The sequence below is a fragment of the Lipotes vexillifer genome, unplaced genomic scaffold, assembly GCF_000442215.2.
Source record: "Lipotes vexillifer unplaced genomic scaffold, Lipotes_vexillifer_v1.1 scaffold385, whole genome shotgun sequence".
Classification (NCBI taxonomy): Eukaryota; Metazoa; Chordata; class Mammalia; order Artiodactyla; family Lipotidae; genus Lipotes; species Lipotes vexillifer.
Window position 1 is genome coordinate 1331169 of NW_006792323.1, and position 22532 is coordinate 1353700.

General features: G+C 36.8%; 1 protein-coding gene across 1 annotated transcript in view; it reads right to left on the bottom strand.

The window, feature by feature from the left end:
- TOP2B (DNA topoisomerase II beta) overlaps nucleotides 1-22532 on the bottom strand; it is a 66723-nt gene that overhangs the window by 18365 nt on the left and 25826 nt on the right. Inside the window, exons 5-23 of the mRNA XM_007465488.1 lie at nucleotides 20120-20265; nucleotides 19178-19275; nucleotides 18243-18455; nucleotides 14746-14919; nucleotides 12766-12867; nucleotides 12547-12684; nucleotides 10231-10369; nucleotides 9759-9916; nucleotides 9502-9627; nucleotides 8461-8571; nucleotides 8270-8375; nucleotides 6706-6815; nucleotides 6277-6369; nucleotides 6065-6179; nucleotides 4851-4972; nucleotides 4489-4637; nucleotides 3694-3925; nucleotides 1528-1662; nucleotides 732-932 (exon numbers count right to left, since the gene is read on the bottom strand). Of these exons, the coding sequence (XP_007465550.1) occupies nucleotides 732-932; nucleotides 1528-1662; nucleotides 3694-3925; nucleotides 4489-4637; nucleotides 4851-4972; nucleotides 6065-6179; nucleotides 6277-6369; nucleotides 6706-6815; nucleotides 8270-8375; nucleotides 8461-8571; nucleotides 9502-9627; nucleotides 9759-9916; nucleotides 10231-10369; nucleotides 12547-12684; nucleotides 12766-12867; nucleotides 14746-14919; nucleotides 18243-18455; nucleotides 19178-19275; nucleotides 20120-20265 (2668 nt within the window). The remainder of the gene's footprint in view (nucleotides 1-731; nucleotides 933-1527; nucleotides 1663-3693; nucleotides 3926-4488; nucleotides 4638-4850; nucleotides 4973-6064; nucleotides 6180-6276; nucleotides 6370-6705; nucleotides 6816-8269; nucleotides 8376-8460; nucleotides 8572-9501; nucleotides 9628-9758; nucleotides 9917-10230; nucleotides 10370-12546; nucleotides 12685-12765; nucleotides 12868-14745; nucleotides 14920-18242; nucleotides 18456-19177; nucleotides 19276-20119; nucleotides 20266-22532) is intronic.

The following is a 22532-nucleotide window of genomic DNA, read 5'->3' on the forward strand; positions in this document are numbered from 1 at the left end:
GATAAAAATAGGTCCTTAAAAAAAAGGTTCTTACTTAAAACTGTATAAACTATGGCTATAAAGCCACCTAATAAATTTTTTTTCAAACCAAAAAGAAGCATATTCTATCTGTAATTTTTTAAATATTAAAGTTCTCTCTCTCCCATTACTCAATGGACATGCATTTGCCTCTCTCTTTGTTTTTTTTATGAATGGGCTATAATTCACTCAAACTTCAATTTAGAGGGAAATTTTACATCTTCTCTATGGCACTTCTTCTCAGTCACTGTGCTATTGCTGGATTTTTTTCTCTTACTCTTTCTCAAGTCTAAAAAGCTAATTTGGAATGGAACAGGATAATCACACATGTTCACTTTTTATCTTCCTCCCCAATTATCTGAAGTTTAATAAAGCAGATTAGAGTCATGAGGAGATAAGAACTCAACGAAAATGCTAATAGAGACAGGCATGAGGCACAAGGAGACCCTGCAACAATCACTCTCAGAACTTCCAGTCAGTGTGTGTGAGGGTATGTGTATCCTGTGTGTTCAAGCCCAGATGCACAAATGCAGTGTTGGGGTTAAGAGCAGAGGATAACGTTAGAGGAAAGGGAATGTACCTCTAGATTCTTTAGCAAACATACAGGGGGAAACGCATTCAGACTTACTATAGCTACTCCCATCATGAAGCCAATTACAAAAATCCAACTTACAGAATGCAAGGTTACATTCATAGTAAATCTAGTCAATTACCATGGAGTTACAAGTAAGAGTAGTTTGAAGTTTAAAAACTTTGTGCAATCCAGCAGCTTCTGCTTGTGCTAGTTTCTCTTCAGTCATTTTCACCACAAATTTCACAGTTGTATCAGTATGGTATTCTTTATAATCAGAAATTAATGCTGGTGTTTTATCTGTTCCATTTAGCATAGGTTCTAAAACCTGTTCTTTGTACACCTATAAAAGATTTAAAAATAAGTAATTCTTTCATGACACACATTCATGTTCTCATTCTAAAAGTCATGCAATCTTTACAACTTCTCGATTCCAGTGGGGAAAAAGGGGAAACCTCATCTCTATCATCTCCTGCCCAGTCACTATAGCTGACAATACATGGGGATCTCAACGGAGAAAGACGATATACAAGGTACTCGTTCTGATCTAGCTCATACTCAAAAGGCAACAAGAGGCTGAGAGTACAAAGCAGATGGCATCAACTAGCACTGACCAGGTGACGTGCGTACTTTTAGATCCAATACTGAATGACATGAGTTTACTGACCATATTTATAAGGGTTCAAAACACTATTTGTTACGTACTATTCTAGTCATTGCAACGTAAACAAAGATAATAGTCTTTTTAAAAGCTAAGTCATTCTACATTTAGATAACTTTTAAATTACCATTGGAATATTCTAATGAATGTGTCAAAAGTGTATACATGAATGTTTAAACACTATAGACACAGGGCAAACAATCATATTCTCACCAGAAAGGACTGCCTAACACAACTGCCACACACAGCTCACAGGCAGCTCACGTCTTATACCAACCTGTGTCCAAGTTCTAACGGGAAGCTCTGTAATCTCCACTGTGTTTCTATCCACCACAAATATTTCACCACTGACTGCATATTGGTTTTGACCAAGTTCTTGGATTGTTCCTTTAAAGTTTTTGTAGTTTGGAAGCTGTAGAGAAAAATAAAAATACCTAAAGGCCCTGACTTCTCACTTGAGTGCCAGTGCCACCTCTGAATGCCCCTTAGTCGATGACCTATTGCTACCGACAGGTTCACACAACTGAAACTAAATTCCTCTCGTCGGCAATAGGCCCTCTCCAAACAATCACTCAATCTTGAATTCACAGCTTCTGTTAATATACTCTCAACAGCCCCCCCAAATCTCAAAACCTCAGAACCACCTTTCCTGGTCTTCCAAGAATATCGCCTTTTTTTCTTCCAGATTACCCCTCCATCCACCCCCTAGATTAAAAATCCTTCAAATCCAAACTCCTCAGACATTACGTTACAAGCCAAGCTAACCTTCTAACTTTTCTCCAGTGATGTGCCTTCCAGATCACTACTCTTCCACGTTTCTCTTGAATATTCTGGATGTTCTCACTTTCACTCACTCTATCCACCAGGCCTGACGGTTGTTCAGCTCTCCACACCCCATGCATCTATACAAATCTTACTTAGCCTTCTCAGCCTAATGACAAGTGATCTCTCCCTCTTCTAAAATTCCTATGTGTTATCATCACTAAGAAATCAGGCATACAGCATAGGACACTTCTGCTCACTGAGCAACTGTTAATATCTTCTGTCACTGCAAACTTCATGCCCAGAGGTCTCATCTTGACAACAGATTAACTTTTTGAAGACAGAGATCATGGTTCTTTATCTTACCACCTAGCACAGTATCATATATAGAAAAAAAAAAAAATATATATATATATATATATATATATGAAACAAGTATTGATCAAATACACTGAGACAATAAATACTCTAAATGTATCTGAAATAAAATAAAATGCTATAATCATTAAAAGTAATTTGATACTTCTGTTAGAAATATTTTTAAGTACTTTAAAGTATTTAGGAGAAAAAGGATGTTAAATCATCCCCATAATCTAATTTTCTTTTAAAATACAAATATGAAATCAAACTTGGAGACAAACACTTAAAAATATTAAGTTTGTTTCTATATACGGGGAGTATTTTTTCCTCTTTGCTTATTTATATTTTCTACAATGAGCACTATCATTTTTGTAATACAAATATTCTTCTATTTAAGTGTATCATGATAAAGGGAAATTTCTAGATGACTTTAAATCATGTAGAAGAGCCTAAGACACTTTTTTGAGGGTTTTTCTTGGAGGGAGTTTGGGGGAAGAACTGAACATGATGAATGATGAAAAATGAAAAAAAAATGAAAACTATGGGGATTATTAAAATATATATAAGGTGTCTTTAAGCATCCTTAATGACTCTAATATGACTTAATAGTTTAAGAACAATAACATAAAGTTGCATATAACTTTGTCATAAAAACATTATTCTCTATATAAGTTAGATATTTGAAAGCCTGAACTACAGGGTACTTAAAAATTTTAATAAACAGTTTCTCCCATAAACCTTATATCCAGGCTTTTTCCAAATTCTGTATCTTTTTTTTTCTCTTTCTTTCTTCTTTTCTTCCTTTCTTTCTTATTTATTTATTTATTTATTTATTGCTTGCTTGCTGCGTTGGGTCTTCGTTGCTGCGTGCAGGCTTTCTCTAGTTGCAGCGAGAGGGGGCTACTCCTCGTTGCGGTGCATGGTCTTCTCATTGCGGTGGCTTCTGTTGTTGCGGAGCATGGGCTCTAGGCACACAGGCTTCAGTAGCTGTGGCTCGTGGGCTCTAGAGCTCAGGCTCAGTAGTTGTGGTGCACAGGCTTAGCTGCTCCGTGGCATGTGGGATCTTCCCGGACCAGGGCTCAAACCCTTGTCCCCTGCACTGGCAGGCGGATTCTTAACCACTATGCCACCAGGGAAGTCCCCCAAACTCTATACCTTTTACAGTAAGCACACAACAAGTTACACACTAATAGGGTCCTTACTGTCTACAATAAGTTCTAAAATGAAAATGATTCCATTACTTTTCTAAAATGACTGGCCTTTGTAGCTTACACGTTATCATTTGTTAAAACAACATAAGCAATAAGTTCTACGTAATCACCATGGGATGAGGATCCAAGCCTTCCAGCATCCGTCTGACGTTGTTCACAATCTCCCTAGCATCATAGTTGGGTAGTTTACAAGCCCATCCTGTGCCGATGCCCTCAGCGCCATTTATTAAAACCATGGGGATTATGGGAATATACCACTCAGGCTCTACGCGTTGATTATCATCATAAAGGAATTTAAGCAGGTTGTCGTCCACAGCAGGGAAAAGCAGTCTTGCCAAAGAGCTAATAAAAGGAAAAAGAAAGACATGGAGCAGTATCATGGTTTTAGAAAATAAAACTTCATACTTAATTAAAGACTTTACATTTCAAAAAATCTTTTAAAAAGAATGCATTTGTTAAGAATTTTGGTTACACGTGCTTAATTTAAATTTAACAATAAAATTTACCTAACCTTATTACCAAATATATTTCTCTCAGGCACAAAGCCAGAATAAGACAGTGTTGTTTTACTTATTTACTGACTTACCTTCCTAAATTCTTAGTATTGATAAATAACCTTTTAAGGATTTCATCTTATTCTGACTAAACCACAAAACCCATCTTCAGCCTAAAAAGTAAAGCTGGATCAGAAAAAATCCTTACGTTCATTAGGACTGGTTCCACCAGTAACTCATAAAAACTGAGATCAACAAATTTCATTCTATATGTGATCAAATAATTTGGAACATTCACCCTCAACATAATACCCAATCACCTCTCTCCGTAGTTATAATTCTATCACACATTTAGTTAGTTCCAATAAACTTCAAATAGAGCTTTATACCATTATATCAGCAAATGATTACCTTAACATCGTGAATATGTAACGAGGACTTGCAGCATCTTTGCCCCCGTGAAGCCGAGTTCCAAACTGACCGATGGGCTGAAGCAAGTTAATGTTGTTACTCCCCACAAAGTTCTGAGCCAAGTTCACGATAGTCATCATCAGTGCTTGCTGCAAAACAGAAACAGACAGAATACAACATTCGCATTCCAGATTTTCTAAATGGATTTCCGAATTTTTATTAAAACCCAAACTCTCAACTCTTTTTACATTTCCAAAGAACTTATAAAAGAAAAAACACTTTATTATGCTGAATTATCCTTCTACTATCCTCCTTCATGACCATAAGTATAGTTCTCAATTAATTCCAATCTCCATGCTTACTTCTCCATGATGATAAGCAGACATCTCGGCAACAGATCCAGCCAACTGTGCAACTTTTACTTCGCGTTTATCATTCCTCTTGAAACAGGTAAATAAAACCTTTCGTTGGCCTGGTTTAAAGCCTATTTTTAAAAACAACAACCCTCTTTTAAAAATATTGCTCGGGATATAGTTGTAATGTTTCTTTTAGTGACAACAATGTTTTATATATTCAAGAGAAAAAAGCAAAGATATAGTTTGCTTCCGAAAAATAAGTAAAATTGTTTACTTGAGATTCTGTAACAAAATGAGTACATACTAACACATTTTATACCATCTCAATCTATTCTAAAGTGAAGAACCAAAAGAAAGACACCCTCCGGTCTTAAAGAACTGCTCAGTGGCACCAAATTCCTTTCAAAGGAGTTCCCAAACACTCATGTGAGCATTATTCTTGCTCTAGGCCAATGAGCACAGTAATAAACTTTTCAGTATATGCTAGCTATCATCATCATCAACGTGGGCCCAGAGCATGGCAGAAGCAAAAGGATGATAAAATATGGCCACTTTCCTTGAGAATTTTACAATCTAATTGAAGAGGAAAATTAACACAAGTAAAATAAGAGGCATACAATTATCGGCATAGAAGTTTATAGGCATCTGAGACCAATTTAGACGGCAATTATTAGGGAAGACATCAGAGAACGGATGTAACTTAAAGCTAGAACTACATGGATTAGTAGAACCATCTGTTATTAGCTGAAATACCAAGGAACAGGAAGATCAACTAATTTGCTAAAAGTTATAAAAATCAAAATGCTCTAGATAGAAGACTAAAATCTGCTCTAAGTACTGGGTAGCAGTTTAACTTTTCTGTCAAGTTAAATAAGTTAAAAGCATTAGGTTTTGGGTATTGAGGAGTAAAGGTGTTTTTAAAATTCAGTCTCCAATAAATACTTTAGAACTTATCAAAATCACATTTTACTTTTTATTTTAAAAAGTCTCCAACAACTTGGGGCAAAAGCTTTAAAATTCTGCAAGCTAATTTTCTTTAAAAGTTCAAAAAGGGTTTGAAAGATTCAAATAAACAATATAAAATTTCAGAACTACTAAACATCTTGAGAGCAACTTCAGAATTTTTAAATTTATTATAAGGATGGGTTAAAGTACATGAAATTAAAATATATTCAATGACATACAAAAATGAAAAAGATTGTTAAACAAAAGCTACTTACCATCAACAAGAGATGGTATAGACCTTTCATTGTCTGAGTTTGAGAAGAGAATCAATTCCTTGTTGATGAAATCATTGTAAGTCAAATGCTTTGTTGCTGTACCATATAAAAATTGCTAAGAGAAAAGTTACACAGCAATTATGTCATGATTACTGCATGAATTTTAGCCTTTTTCTCTTTCTTCCCCCAGATCACCACTCTTTATGACTAACCTCTGGTAAGCCATGTAACCTACGCTGTCTCCGATCTTCCATAAAATTTGTTAACCATTCTTTTCTGTCATCGATCTTCTTCTTACTGAATGCCTGAAAGATTCCAGGTAACAATTTCATACATTAAAAATAAAAAGAATTTCATTATAAAATCAAAATTTATAAAGGCAATTAACTAATTATTAAATTCTGGGAAATTAACTTTTTTCCAATATGCTTTTATCAAAAATACACTTGAACAGTGGTGTCTGAATTAAAGAACTACGAAAGCAGGGCATAATCTGCGGTGATGGGGAATGACACCAAGATTAACTAGGTTGGGCTTAGAATTCTAAAGAGACTTATCACAGAAAACCAAGATTGGAAGAAAAGTATGGCAGAAAGAGGGAATGGATATTAGGAAAGATTTTTTTAAATGAACTTTGTTACCAAGGTAATGGCAGCATCATCTTCAGGACCAGCATATCTAAATAAGATGCGGTGCCTTTCCATATCAGCAAAATATTCCTTGGCTTCCTTAGCTGTACTGGTACCCAACCCTGCACAATTTTAAAAAGAAAAGTGGAAACAAGCCAGACAGAGACAGACAAATACTGTATGATCTTACTTATATGTGGAATCTTAAAAAAAAAAAAAAAAAATCTATGTCAAACTCATAGTAACAGAGCGTAAAACGGTGGTTGCCAGGGGCTGGGGGGAGAGGGAAATGGGGAGATGTCAGTCAAAGGGTACAGACTTTCAGTTTAAGATGAGTAAGTTCTGGGGAATCTAATGTACAGCATAATGCCTATAGTCAATAATACTATATTGTATACCTGAAAATTGCTAAGAGAGGGACCTGCCTGGTGGCACAGTGGATAAGACTCCGCGCTCCCATTGCAGGGGGCCCAGGTTCCATCCCTGGTCAGGGAGCTAGACCCCACATGCATGCCACAACTAAGAGTTCATGTGCCGCAACTAAGGAGCCCACCTGCTGCAACTAAAGAGCCCACATGCCACAACTAAGGAGCCCACAAGTTGCAACCAAGGAGCCTGCAAGTCACAACTAAGTAGCCCACCTGCCATAACTAAGACCCAGTGCAACCAAATAAATTAAATTGCTAAGAGAGAATATCTTAAAATGTTCTCTCCACAAGAAAAAATATATATATAGGAATAATGAGCAATATCCAGAATATGGGAAATTACACAGGACAAACAATCCAACTTTTTGAACAAATAAATTACAAGAAAAAAATATGAAAAGAGAAGTAATGTATTAAGATTAAATAGACTTATCAACCAAATGCAGTGTGTGGGCCTTGTTTGGATCCTGATTCAAAAAAAATAAAAAAATTAAAACTATAAAAATGAACATTTTAATATAATCAGAATTTTAACCTGGATTGAATATTTAAGGTTATTAAAGAAAGGTATGATAATGGTATTATGGACGATAAAAAAAATTCTCTTAGAGATACATACTAAAGTAGTATAGAAATAATTAATGCCTGGAAGTTATTTCAAACTAATGGGGTGGCAATGACAAGAGTTCAGATGAAACAAGACTGGCTGCAGAACGGTGACCGTTTAAGAACACGGGAAGCCCATTATACTACTCTCTCTACTTACATAAAATTTTCCCTAACAATTTTTTTTTTTTCTTTTTTTTTTTTTTTTTGCAGTACGCAGGCCTCTCACTGTTGTGGCCTCTCCCGTTGCGGAGCACAGGCTCCGGACGCGCAGGCTCAGCGGCCATGGCTCACGGGCCCAGCCGCTCCACGGCATGTGGGATCTTCCCGGACAGGGCACAAACCCGTGTCCCCTGCAATGGCAGGCAGACTCTCAACCACTGTGCCACCAGGGAAGCCCCCTAACAATTCTTTAAAAATCAGCCATAGCTGTTTCTGAAAGCTAAAAGAGAAAAACTTTCAAAGTATTTTACAATGCTCTCACAAAAATAAATTTACGTCAGTAGTAACTTCACAAAATTTAAGTGTTTTAGAATACAAACCTTTGTAGTATTTTATTTTCCAGGCTTTCTGGTTTTCTATATGTTTTTTCCACTCATCAAATTCAGGAATACTATAGAAGGAAAGTTCCTGCTTATTTTTGCTAGCCTTAAATGAATAATTAAAAAAAAAAATTAGATTTTCTGCTACTGTTTAAGACAACAGTATAAAAATATATTAATGTAAATAGTACCTTTACAATAGGAGTAATGAACTCTTCAAGAAAACCATGCTTCAAAAGTGATGGCCAATTGTGATGGATGAAATTAATAAGCAGGCCTTTTATGTGAGAACCATCTTGATCCTAAATAAATGTTAGTAAAGAGTGCTATAATAATTTATGAAATATAATTACTTACAACACCAAATTTTTAGATGTATGAATGCAGCAATGAGGCAAAATTCCATTCAAATTTTACAACTGTGCTTTACAAGACATTCTTTGGATGATCACAGTAAAGAATTTTTTTCTTAAAATTCAAATGAAGAATATAGCTAAGTGACAGACTAAATCTTTCTGTCATTAAATACGCTACCTTTATTTTTTATAGTTTGCCCAGATTTCACTAAAGGAATGATTTAAAGATGGCAATTAATGAAACAGAGTTATAATGCTGCTTCACTGGAAGCAGAAATCCATGGAGTACAGGTATTCACAAGTCTTCTCTTAACGTAAAAACTGATAAATTTCTGCTTAAAACTATACAGCAGCTGCTCATTGAATATTTTCTCTAGAAATCCTTTCAATTAGAGGATGTAAGAGACAAGCAGTTGGATGCATGTGGAATTCTTCCTTTTCAATTTTCTACTTCTTTCCTAATTACTGCCTTTTCACTATTCAGGTCCTCCAATGTTTTTGTGCATGCCAAATTATGCCATCATATACCAATATTAGCCATTATCCTACTGATTAACCTTTCTTGTAAATTTCACCATTTCCTTCCTGCTTATAGATAGGTGGGCTTCAACCCCATAATACTACAGTGTGTTCTACTCTTCCCATACTTGTCGCATTTAAAAATAGTTTTTAAATACCTAACCAAAGAGGTGGTTACCATAAATTAGATAATGTAGAATGTGCTTCACACAAACTGTGCCATTAAACAATATCTTCCCCCAGATGTAAATACAATCACTTCCGTGTCTACCATCTTGGGACAAATCTCATGAAACAAATATCAAAAGGACATTCTGAAAAAGATATGTTTTAATATGTGGCAACTTTTAAACTAACCTGATCAGTCATAATCATAATCTTCCCATAGCGTAAAGTTTTCAGCGATTCTGCATCATCATAACTTTTCTTGTATTGTAGACCAACTATCTTAATGATATTGTTTATTTCTGCATTCTCCATGATCTGTGCAAACATGAAAAGGATAGAAGTGTTTTAGAGTGTCTCCAGAGACCAAAGGTGAGTCGCAGGGACGCATAAAGCTCACAGTGCTAGCGAGGCACTCAAGTGCCGCGGGCACGGGCGCAGATACGCACCTGCTTGTGAGAGGCCTCCCGCACGTTGAGGATCTTGCCCCTGAGGGGGAAGACCCCGTACCTGTCCCTCCCAATCACGCCCAGTCCGGACACGGCCAGCGACTTAGCAGAGTCCCCTTCCGTCAGTATCAGCGTGCACTCCAGGGAGTGCCTGCCACCTGGGGGCAGAGGACACACATTCCAAAGTTCTCGAGTCCGCCCATGACAGTGCGGAGCCGAGAGACTGATGATCACAGTGACCACGGAGCGCTGTAAGAGCATCTTACACCATGCTCAGGGTAACTTAAAAATTAAGCACATTTTATGGAACTCCGGCCCCCCCAAAATTAGTAATCTGTAGTACATATGGCAATTTTAGTGAAGTAAAACCATACTCTGAACTTAGAACCCTATGCTCTATATGTGGAAAGTTAAAACAGTCTCTAACTGAATAAACACAAACTTAAAATCTAAAAACAAATCTGAACCTTACCAGCATCATTAGCATCGTCCAGTTTGGGAATACCTTTGATTTTACTGTACTTTACTGATGAACACTTCTTGTTCAGCTGCGTCTGAGCCTTAAATTTCACCCAGTTCAGGATACTTTCCACAATGCCACAGTTAGAGGCCTAAAAATCAAAGAGTAATAATATACAAGCAAGCCAGAAGTTTATACACTTAGCGAAAATTAGTGTAATACTTGGAATCTGTGCAGTTATAAGGCAAAACAATAGTAGTGATGATAATAATTGTGATATATGCTGGTAAATATTATTCTAACTACAGTAAAACTAACTCAGGCAGCTATTCACAATGACCTATTGTACTGAAATGTAAACACATGAAAAAAAGGCCGACCTTACTACATATGAAAAAAGTTCTATTACAATAAACTCCATAAGAAATATGCATAGCTTTTGTTACAAGTTAGTTTTGTGAAAATTAACACAGTAAAAGCTGATCCACCTTTGAATTTACTACCTGGGAAATTTTAGACACTGACATTTTTGATGTCCCTCAACACAAAAATGTTAATCTTGAATTCCCTACAACAAAGAAATATTAACATGAAGGGAATATTAGGATAAACTCAAGATCTTATGGGAAATTCCCTGGTGGTCCAGTGGTTAGGACTCTGTGCTTCCACTGCAGGGAGCACGGGTTCAATCCCTGGTCGGAGAACTAAGATCCCATGTACCTCATGAAGTGGCCAAAAAAACAAAAACAAAACAAAAAAAACCTTATGAATAGTCCTTATTTTTTAAAAGTTCGGTACTAAGGATTTCAACATTACATATGTGTCATTCTGCAGTGAATTAATGGGTGACAAGATGTCAAACCTCCCCCCAACCTCTCCACAAGAAAAAGTAAAGCATCTCCAAACAAAAGTTGGAGTTATTTATTTTTCATCAACCTGGGTAGTTTGATTTTAGGTGTATGAAATAGTTTTCTGGAATGTTTCAGATATAAAAACAAGTGAACTATATGTTGTCAAATCTAAACTTTCTCTGCCAAAAAATGAAAATGTGTAAAATCTAAAATCAAATTACAACTGTTGATGAGGGCAGAAATTTGGGCTATCATTAACACTGGGTCATCTGTATTCAGAATTCATTATGATTAGACCCAACAGTACTATTCTATAGGCCTTTAACTAAAACCTAAAAAACAACCTTTTTTTTTTTTTTTTTTTGGCGGTCCGCGGGACTCTCAGTGTTGTGGCCTCTCCCGTTGCGGAGCACAAGCTCTGGATGTGCAGGCTCAGCAGCCGTGGCTCACGGGCCTAGCTGGTCCGGTTCTCCCGCTGCGGAGCACAGGCTCCGGACGCGCAGGCTCAGCGGCCATGGCTCACGGGGCCAGCCGCTCTGCGGCATGTGGGATCTTCCCGGACCGGGGCACGACCCCGTGTCCCCTGCATCGGCAGGCAGACTCTCAACCACTGCACCACCAGGGAAGCCAACTTTTCTTTTTGTTTGTAAGACCCTACCTTTGAAATTCCAATACCAGAATTTGATAAAAATATTTCTACTGCAATTACATGATACTCCTCCAAAAACCTATAAACTTCCAAAGAGGAGGGGCTGTAATTTATTCATCTTTACATTCCCAGGGCAAACATATTTAAAAGCACTTTAGATACGATCATTTAATATATGTTTGATGGTCCTGATGAACAAGAGAACTGAGGCAAATCTTGCTGATACATAAGAGGCTATGAGAAATAACTAGCAGCCACAAGGCTCAGTTATAAATAGAAGATTTATTATTTATTTATACTCTCACCTTGTTTCAGAAAAGTTAAGGCAGCCTAAACAAATATGCACAAAGTAAAATGAAATTTTAAAATATGTACAATATGGTAAATTTTATGTTATGCCTATGTTACCAAAAAAATTTTTTTTAAACTACATAAAGGTAAAAATCAGTATATGAATTTGAAATAAGTAGAAAGGATGAAATCAGGAGTCCTATAAGGACCTGTACACTTTTTAGAGGCAAATCTGTCTTTATAAAGGACAATGCGAAGCTAAAACCACAATTAGTTACATGAGTCCCCACTTTAATGCTTGGCAAAATAATTGATTGCTTTATGAAACAGTGTCTATCTACCCTTTGAAGTTTTCAGAATCATATCAGTTTTTAGTATAAGTATGCCTGTACCCACAATTAATATAAGAAAGAGACTAATCCAAATAATTAGAATGATTTAGAATTAGAATAAATCAAGAAAACTACTTAATCAACTCTCAATAAAAAAAACAAAACAAAACAAAAAACACTGAAAAATAATACAGATTTTACTCACTGCTTTAAAAAACTTTTCTGACAGTTGGCATTTGGATCCAAAACTTTTGGGCTGCAAAGTCATGTTTTCCTTAGTCTGAGAATCAAAACTTGGATTTTCGATAAGGCAGTTAATAAAAACCCATATATGGTTTTTTACCTGTTGAAAACATACAAAAAAGGTCAATATCAGAACCGATATTATTGAATAATTCAACAGAATATATAAAACATCACTTACTTGAAATGGTTTCACTGACACACCAGCTTTGTTCTTTTTCTTCACTACTTCAATCAGCTTACCAACAACTTGGTCTACTACATAATCCACATGCCGTCCACCCTAAAGACGGAAAAAAAAGAGAATCCAAAATCTATAGTTAAGGTAGCAAAATAGTTACATATTCATTTTTTTCTGGAATGAGCGTTTAATCTTCACCACAACTTTGTGAATTCAGTATGACTATATTATTAACCCTATTTTCCAAAGAGTTAAGATGAGTCTCAGAATGCCAGAGTTCGGATTTAAAAAATAAAGTCTTCTTGGCCATAGAGCCAATTAGCAACTCCATAAGACTCCATACAAAGTGAAAGCAATCGAATAAAAAGAAACATGGAGGGCTTCCCTGGTGGCACAGTGGTTGAGAGTCCACCTGCCGATGCAGGGGACACAGGTTCGTGCCCCGGTCCGGGAAGATCCCACATGCTGCAGAGCGGCCGGGCCCGTGAGCCATGGCCGCTGAGCCTGCGCGTCCGGAGCCTGTGCTCCACAACGGGAGAGGCCACAACAGTGAGAGGCCCGCGTACCGCAAAAAAAAGAAACATGGAAGTGAGAATGAACACTGGCCTGGTGGTGGCAGTGACACTCACAAGACTGACACTTAGGGACCGTGGCAGCCATTGACAGTTGTCCATTCAATATCCATTCTCTCCTTTTACCTTACTGACAAACCCCAATTTGTTTGTTTTTAACTGGCAACATACCCAATTAAAAATATTCACCAATCTAGACTCCCTCGCAGCTAGAGGTAGCCACTTGACCCAGTTCTAGCCAGAGATGCTAGCAGAGGTCTACTGGATGGGGCTTCCAGAAAAACTATTGCATTCTTTTTTTTTTTTTTTTTTTTTTTTTGGGGTACCCAGCCCTCTCCCTGTTTTGGCCACTCCCACTGCAGAGCACAGGCTCCGGACGCGCAGGCTCAGTGGCCATGGCTCACGGGCCCAGCCACTCTGCGTGGCATGTGGGACCCTCCCAGACCGGGGCACGAACACGTGTCCCCTGCACTGGCAGGCAGACTCTCAACTGCTGCACCACCAGGGAACCCCCAAAACTATTGCATTCTTGATCAAAGGGGAGAGGCTCTAGTTGGCATATACATTTGCCCAAACTCATTCTCTCTCCCTAGAACTTGGAAGGGTGCAGCATGAGAACGAAAGCCAAATGCTAAGGGTGGCAGAAGAGAAAGCCAGGAAGAGAGTACGTCCCTGATGACACTCTGGAGTCACCGAACCAGACTAATACTGCCTACCATCAGTCTCCAGTCATACGAGGAAGAATAAAACCTTTACATGTTTACAAACCACTGTATACTAGGTTTCTGTTACACATAACAAAATGCAATCATATCTGATACAGATTTCTGTTGACTAGAGAAAGTGATGCTAGATTATAAAAAAAATAGAAAACAATAAAAAAATAAGTTCAAACTTGAACAAGAGTGACAAAGTGACAGATCACTGCTTTAGCTTATTCTAAAATACACACTTGTAGTGCCTAATATTTTACTATGGTCATTGGATAAATGCTTATAGATGAGAAGAATTTCATTTGATTTGGAAATTTAAAAGCCTACAGAAAAGGGTTCAAACTCCTCAGAATGGCAGATAACACATTTCACAATCTGACACCAAAACAGACTCATCCCCTATTATTTGTTCTTTTACACTCAAAACTCTGAGAACACAGAATATCATTCTAAATGTCATAAAATATAAATGTATTCAATTATAAACACTAATCATATAAACTTATTTCTCAATGGATATTTAAACTGTAAGACAGCTATTTCATAGAAAATAAGCTTTCCTTTTCCTAAGTCAATTGTGATTTCACAAAAGCAGGTTTGGGTATTTTTTGTTTTTGTTTTTGTTGTTTATTTTATTGTATTTAATGAAGCACTGTTCTACCACTGACTTGGAAACAAAGAATTAGGGTACTTACTTTTGTTGTTGCAATGCTATTTACAAAGCTGATTTGCTGGAATCCTTTTTCACTCAGTGTGAGACAAACATCCCATCTTTCATTTGCAAGTTCATGAATAACTTTTAGGGCCACTCCAGTTTCATCCAACTTGTCTTTCACATAAAGATCCACATAACTGCGAAATCCATTTACCTAATAATTTGGAAAACAAGAACAAGAAACAATTTCTCTCCTACTGGCAGCTGAACTAGGTGAATGCCAACAGGTACTCATGCTCTCATTTCCCCTCATTCACAACACCTCTCAATCTGCAGATCCCAACCTTATTCTACTCCTTGATTTCTGCCCTTTGAAAGGGAATTCATTTCCGTATGTACTTGACAAAGAGAGGTTATGAAGGGACAGCTGGACAGGTAAATTATTATAAAACTTTTCAGAAGTTTACATTTTTAAAATGACCAAGCAGACCTCCAGTTTGAGTGGACATGCAGAGGACAAAGGAGGAGGAGTTTTCTTCTCCCTTTACAAGAAAACAGCTGGTCAGGTGACAAATGTTTTATGTATCTTCAAAAGCTTGAGATCACAGGACAGCTGGCCATCCTCAGTCTGGAGAGAGACAGGTGTCTGTAGGGAGACACGGAACCTAAGCCTTTTGCTTAACTGGGACAGAAGCTACTTGGTTATGTAAGCCCATAGGAGCCTCAAGCCAGAGCTTCTGACGAACTGCTACCGGACACGTGTGGACCGGCGTGAGCGTGTGAGGAACTTGAGGGCTGTGGTCAAAGGGTTCCTGCTCTTTTCCAGGAACCGTGGAGCAGGTTTTCACAGGGCAGATCAGAGGAATCTAGAAGAAGTTCCCCCCGTGGGGCCAGCTGGGGGAGAAGAGCAGCCCCTGGGAATCCCACCCAGACCCATCTCCCTTATCAAAAAGAAAAACAAGCAGCAGCAGCAGCAGAACCCCCTCATCCACAGGGGAAAAGGGCACTGCAGCTGGGATGAAGCAATTCTGCCCCGGGCCACCCCACCTCACCCCCATCTCATCTGCAGGGCAGGGAGCCTAAAGGATACTGAATGAGAACACTGGCGGTTACCTGCTGCAACTGGGGCAAGAGAACAGACGACAAAGGGACAATCCCCACCTCCAGCGGAGGGGCAGACACCCTTGCGAATGCCAGACCCCTGAGACACGGGCTCACTGTGTGCTCTGAAGCCGGAGACTTAGTCAGACGTGGGCGTCTCCACAACCTACAACCAGGCTAGCAGGCCTCCGATAACAACAGTGGTTCTCAGCTGGGAGAGCTACACGAGACAGACCCTCCTTGAGGGGCAGCTCCAAGGGAAGGCCCAAAGCGAAAAGAAGGGACAAAAACAATCTGAAGTACCTGGTGCCCACAGCAACAACAGACTGCAGACACAGCCCAGTCTCTGTCCAGATTAACATAAACCCTCACACTAAAGCCTAGGTACTCCATATCTATTACCCTATACAACATAGCTGATTTTCAGCAGAATCTTACAAGGCATGCCAAAAGGCAAGAAAAAACAGTCTGAAAAGACAAAGCAATCATCAGAGCCAGACTTCGATTTGTCACGGATGTTTTAACTATCAGATAAGACATTTAAAATAACTATGGCTAATCTGTTCATCTCTAGTGGAAAAGGCAGACAATATGTAACTTCAGCAGACATAGAAGCTTTAAGAATGAATCAATTGGAAATCCTAGAAATCAAACACAGTAGAAGACAAGAAGAATGCCTTTGGCAGGCTCAGCAAAAGACTTGAAACAGTAGAGGAAAGAGATCAACGAACTTGAAAATACAGCAATAGAAATTAAACAAACTAAAACACAAAGAGAAAAGAGTGAATAAAGCAGAGCAAAACGTCCAAGAGCTTGGGACCCTACAATATATGCATAATTGGAACACCAAAAGGAAAAGAAAGAAAAGCATGTAAGAAATATTTGAAGAAGGAACAGCCAAAAATTTTCCAAAATTAGTGACAGACACCAAACAATAGATCCAAGAAGCTCAGAAAACACCAAACAGAGTACCAAGAAAACCAAAAAACACCACCAAAAAAACCAACCAACCAACCAAAAAACCCATATATATAATTTAGCATAGCATACTCAAAAACCAAAGACAAACAGAAAGTCTTCAAGGCAGCCAGAGGAAAAACAAACACTTTACCAGCCGAGGAGGAAGGATATGAACTACAGTAGAAACCATGCAAGCAAGAAGACAACGGAGTGACATTTTCAAAGTATTGAAAAAATTAAACTATCAACCCATAATTCTACATTCAGTGAAACTCTGTATCCTTTGGAGTGAAGGAAAAGAAGGACTCTCTCAGACAAACATAAACTGAGGGAATCTACTGCCAGCAGACCTATTCTACAGAAAACAAATATTAAAGGAAAATCTCCAAGCAGAAGGAATATGATTAAGATCAAAAACTTAGATCCACACCACGAAATTAACAGCACTGGAAATGGAATAAATGAAGGTAAAATATAATTCTTTATTGTATTTTTAATTACTCTAAAAGATAACTGACTGCTTAAAGCATTAACAACATCATCACTAGTTGTGGAAACATTTCTGCCATCATTTCTTCAAATATTTCTTCCACCTCATTTTCTTTCTTCTTCTGTTGTTTATAGCACATGTAAAAGTGAAATGTATGATGTACTGTTATGAAGTCCTTCCACTACACATGGGATACACACACCCCTACGTTCACAGCAGCACTATTCACAACGGCAAGACATGGAAACAAGTCCATCAACAGGTGAATGGATAAAGAAGATGTGGTACATGTATACAATAGAATACTACTCAGCCATAAGAAATAATGAAATAATGCCATTTGCAGCAAAGTGGATGGCCCTAGAGATTATCATAAAAGTGAAGTCAGACAGAGAAAGACAAATATCATATGATATCACTTATATGTGGAATCTAAAAAGATGATACAAACGAACATATTTACAAAACAGAAACAGACTCACAGACTTAGAGAACGAAGGTGGGGGAAAGGTGGAGGGAGGGATAGTTAGGGAGTTTGGGATTGACGTGTACACACTTCTATATTTAAAATAAAATGCCTTTCCATGAAAAAGTAAAGTCCTTTCACTACACATGAAGTGATAAATTATTTGAAGGTGGACTCAAATCATTTACACCTGTGTATTATAAACCCTAGGGCAACCACTAAAAACATTTTAAAGACAGGTATAATAACAAGTAAATAGAGATAAAATGGAATCATAAAACAAAAAGCTCAATTAAAACCAGAGAAGGCAGGATACAGGGAAATAAGAAACAAAGAACAAATACAATGAATAAATAGCAAGATGGTAAATTTTAATCCAAATGTTATCAATAATCACTTTAAATGTGAATCATCTAAACACACTGGTCAAAAGAGATTAACAGATTAGATTTGAAAAGCAAGATCTAATATAAGCTGTGTACGAATTAACAAAGCATTAACTATTTTAGAAGACACTTACAGGCAATTTCTTTCCATTAAACATAACCTTGACTCCTTTGCATGAACCAGCCAAATCGTAAGCTCTTCTGGTCATGAGAGCCACAATGTCCTTGTCAAGTTTCTCCATCTTAAACTTGGACAGATCTGGTTGGAATGTTATGCATGTGTAATCTTCACCATCAAAATGTTTAATTTTGGCTTCAGAAGTCTTCATCATATTATTCATCCATATCTGTAAAAGAAAAAATATTCAAATGTTTCTATAATGCTTCTATATTTGATAATACATAAAGACTCAGCTAATGAGATAACACTCATTTACCACAACTATATCCGTTTTCCAGCTTCACAACAAACCAAATTCTTGAAACTGATATTATAAATGAAAAAATTTTAAATACTATTATAACCTCATGCTGAAAATAAGCAGAATAAACTGCACAACTTTATACATTGTTAGTTCAAACATCTTTCAAATTCTTCAACATGACCATACAGAATTTTACAAAAATAAAAAGATATGATGCTTTTCCTGACAAAATTATTTTAGCCTATGTAAAATTTCAAACTATTTTCAAAGGTCTACAAAAGTGAAATATAAAATTTTGAAATGTAAATCTGATGAATCAACAAGGAATTTTTCAAACATGCTAAGCGGATGTATTTCAATCTGCCTATGAGGGTCAGGACATTTTCCCTATTGTTTAAATAGGTTAAAGGAAAAGTCTGTTAAGTAAAGCGTTTGTTTTAAAGGAACAGGAGAAAGATAGGTTTATGTAAAATATCCCAGGCATTCTGAAGTCTTTTTACTCTGATTACTTGCTTAATGCTTTAAAAAAACGTTATATGGGTATCACTGCAATTTACCTAAGGTCTATTATCTTGGCAAAGCAACAAACATGATTATTAAAAAAAAAAAAAAAAAAAAAAGAATTAGGCACATTTCTATCATACCTGCTTAAAACTATGTTTGTATTCTTTGCAAGCAGTTTCTACTGTAAACTTTGTACTGAAAATATTACAAAGTTTTGCACCATAACCATTGCGACCACCTGTAAAAACAATTAAATGTGAAAGGTTTAATGAAAATGATTTTAAAGAAACTTTGTTAACTCACCCACCATACAGCAGGTCTGTTGCACAACAGTTTCCACTTATTGAAATAATCAATTGATGATAATGCAAAGTATATTTAGATTTTTCATTTAAAGAAAAATACAATTAAGATTTAGCACATATAGTAAAATTGAAATATGCATTTTGTCGATTCATTATCTTCATCACAACTTCAAAAACATTAAGCTTTGTATCTCCTATAATTCAGTAAGTCTATGTATGAAATCTGAGCCTTCTATCAAAGTTACTTCTCTATTACAAAATTTTAATCTATATAACTTCCTACAGCCTTGGTTTTGGAAAAAAATTATCAATCTACTTAGGAAATGTAAATAAGTAGAAAAACATCTGGTTTTGGTCAAAGTGCTTTCAACTCTATTCATAGAGTCTAGACTTTCAATCTTGACCCTCTTAAATCAGTTTAAAAGCAATTTAATTGATACCAAAAGACATGGTGCTTATGTAAAAATAAATTCACATACAAACAGGAATCATACACATCTTATTTTCATCAGGACTCTAATTCAAAACCCAAACCGTTATAGCCAGGTTAGAGCTCTAGGAGTTCTAGCAGAAGTCAGCATACTACGAGAGTTAAGTCTCTATCAGACTATAACCAAGAAAACAATTAAACATGATAGTTTTTTATATATTAATTCTGAAAAGGATTTTCTCATAATAAAACTACAGATTTCCTTTTCTATAATATTTTATATAGAAAGAATAAGAGAGGGCAATATTTTTCAATAAAAATTCTGATCAGCCTAAATCAGACTTTACCTGTTACTTTTTTCTCATCATCGTCATAGTTACTGGATGTTAAAAGCTGTCCAAAAATTAATGCAGGAACATAAACTTTCTCTACTTTGTGTTCTACTACCGGAATGCCTTTCCCATTATTCCAGATGCTTATAATGTTAGATTCACTGTAAAATAAACAAGCAGAGTTTAGAGCTTAAAATAGTTATAAGCTATATCAATTAATTTACATCAAAAGTAATGTAACCCAGAATAAACCTGAGTTTGCCAGCCATTACCAATTGGGAGACACTCACTCGTCTTCCAAGAAAATACCTGCTGAGGACACACATTTCTATCCCTGAGTCATAACTCAAATTAGGATCACTAAGATCTGCAGGTAATACTGCAAAATTTCTCAGGAAAAGAAACTCTTCTCAGTAGTAAAAGCAGTGAAGCTTTTATAAGAAGCCAGCTACCAATTTCATTTTCTTTTCATACACATTAGCCATGATCTTCCTGCTTCACCCTGCCAGTCAGCCACCTGTGAACCCGGGCTCTGCAGGGCCAGTGGCCATGGCCATTTTTATTTCCTACCTGACTGCTGAGCAGGGCAGACAGAAAAGGAAAAACAGCCTGAAATGTACTCCATTCTCCGCCTAAATGTTAGAGGGTTGTTCGTATTGTGGCATTGTTATAAACTAACCTTAATGGTTTTAAAATATGTTAAGTATTACCTATTTTAGGTCTTTTAGGTTTTTCAGTCACAAAGCCATCCATTTTAGTCCTAAAAGGTATGGAGTAGAGGTTCCTACAGTTAACAGCAACTTGACGTAGGCCATAGTCCTGATGGAAAATTTTGCCTACCCTATTTATTGCTTCAGGGGAGTATATATTACGATGCCTTTACCCACTTAGCCAAACGTGCAAAGAAACACAGCTTCACTGAGAATTACCTTAAAAAGCTACCATTTGCCAATCTGATTCACAATTATTCTTAGACACACTGTTTCACTCACACATACATAGCTTAATCTCTCTAGAGTTACTAGAAGTAGTTATTACAACAACAAAAAAATGTTATAAAAGCCAAAATGAAAATCAAAGATCCAGGAGGAAATTAATTTTTAGAGGTTTAAGAAAAAGAAACTAAAAAATAACTTAACACATCATCTTCTTCCCCTCGCTCTACAATATAGGTTCAACTCTCCGAATCGTGGAGACTCAAATTTTGATATCATTTTTATTCATATCTCCTGATCATTCTCTAAAGTCGTTTAGTCATCAAGACATTAATTTGTCCTATTAGATTCATTTCAGCAGTATCCGACCTTCCTTCATTCCAAATGCCAGTATAAGGAGTCTAAATTAGCATCACCTTAAATACTGTTACTGCAACACTGCTAAAACACAGAGCTAGCCACTCCCCTTAACTATATTCTGATACCACAGCTTTCCTCACACTACTGTTTGCTCCAGGACACATCAGTAGTTTAAGTGTCTTCTATTGCATGTTCCAGGCCCATTATCCATATCATTACTCAGAGTCAAACTGAACTACCACTATTCTGCAACAGGCATCCTATTTTCCTGCAGGTCAGTTTTATTACTTGTCCATGTTCATTCCCAATTCTTCCATTTCTTTGTTTATTGGTCTTTCCCTTGCCTATACTACCTTTTCCCTCTTTGTCTGGCCAAATTTTACCTTAACTTCAAGGATCAATTTATGACTTCGGTTCTCCCACAAGCCTTTTACACCCAGCCTAAAACAATGTTTCCCAACCCTCCTTATATTGAAACTTGCAAAAAAAATCTAAAGTATTTACAGGAGACCTCAGGACATAATTAGGTTAGCTCACTTGTGGGTAAACACTCTCTACAGAATACACAGCTAGCTGAATATTTAAGTTCAGGACATAATTAGATTAGCTCACTTGTGGGTAAACACTCTCTACAGAATACACAGCTGAATATTTAAGTATGTAATGGTTTCAAATTAGCTACTGTACTTTACCTTGTGTGTCCTAAATGCAGATGTCAAAATAGTGGGCCTTAGAAACAAGGGCCGTGTATTGTATTACTTTTTTAGACTTCCAAATAGTTCCTAGCTTGGGCTTAAAACCTGTAACTTATTAAGCACCTTTTTTTTTTTTTTTTTTAACAAGACACTTCATGGAGTTTAAAACTATAGAGAATTCTGAAGGAAATAAAGACAATGAATGGAAAATTACAGATATTAAACGTCTCAGAATGACACAAAAAGTCAACAAACTCATGAAACCCTTAAAATTTCTTCATCCTACTTAATACATGTGGTACTATAATTAAAATACGGCACTTTGTAAATGCGTTATCTTCATCACAGTTTCAAAAAATGAGGCTTGATATCAAGTACATTCTATAAGCCTGTATGAGTATGAAACTGAAATTTTCTATCAAAGTCACCTATTACAAA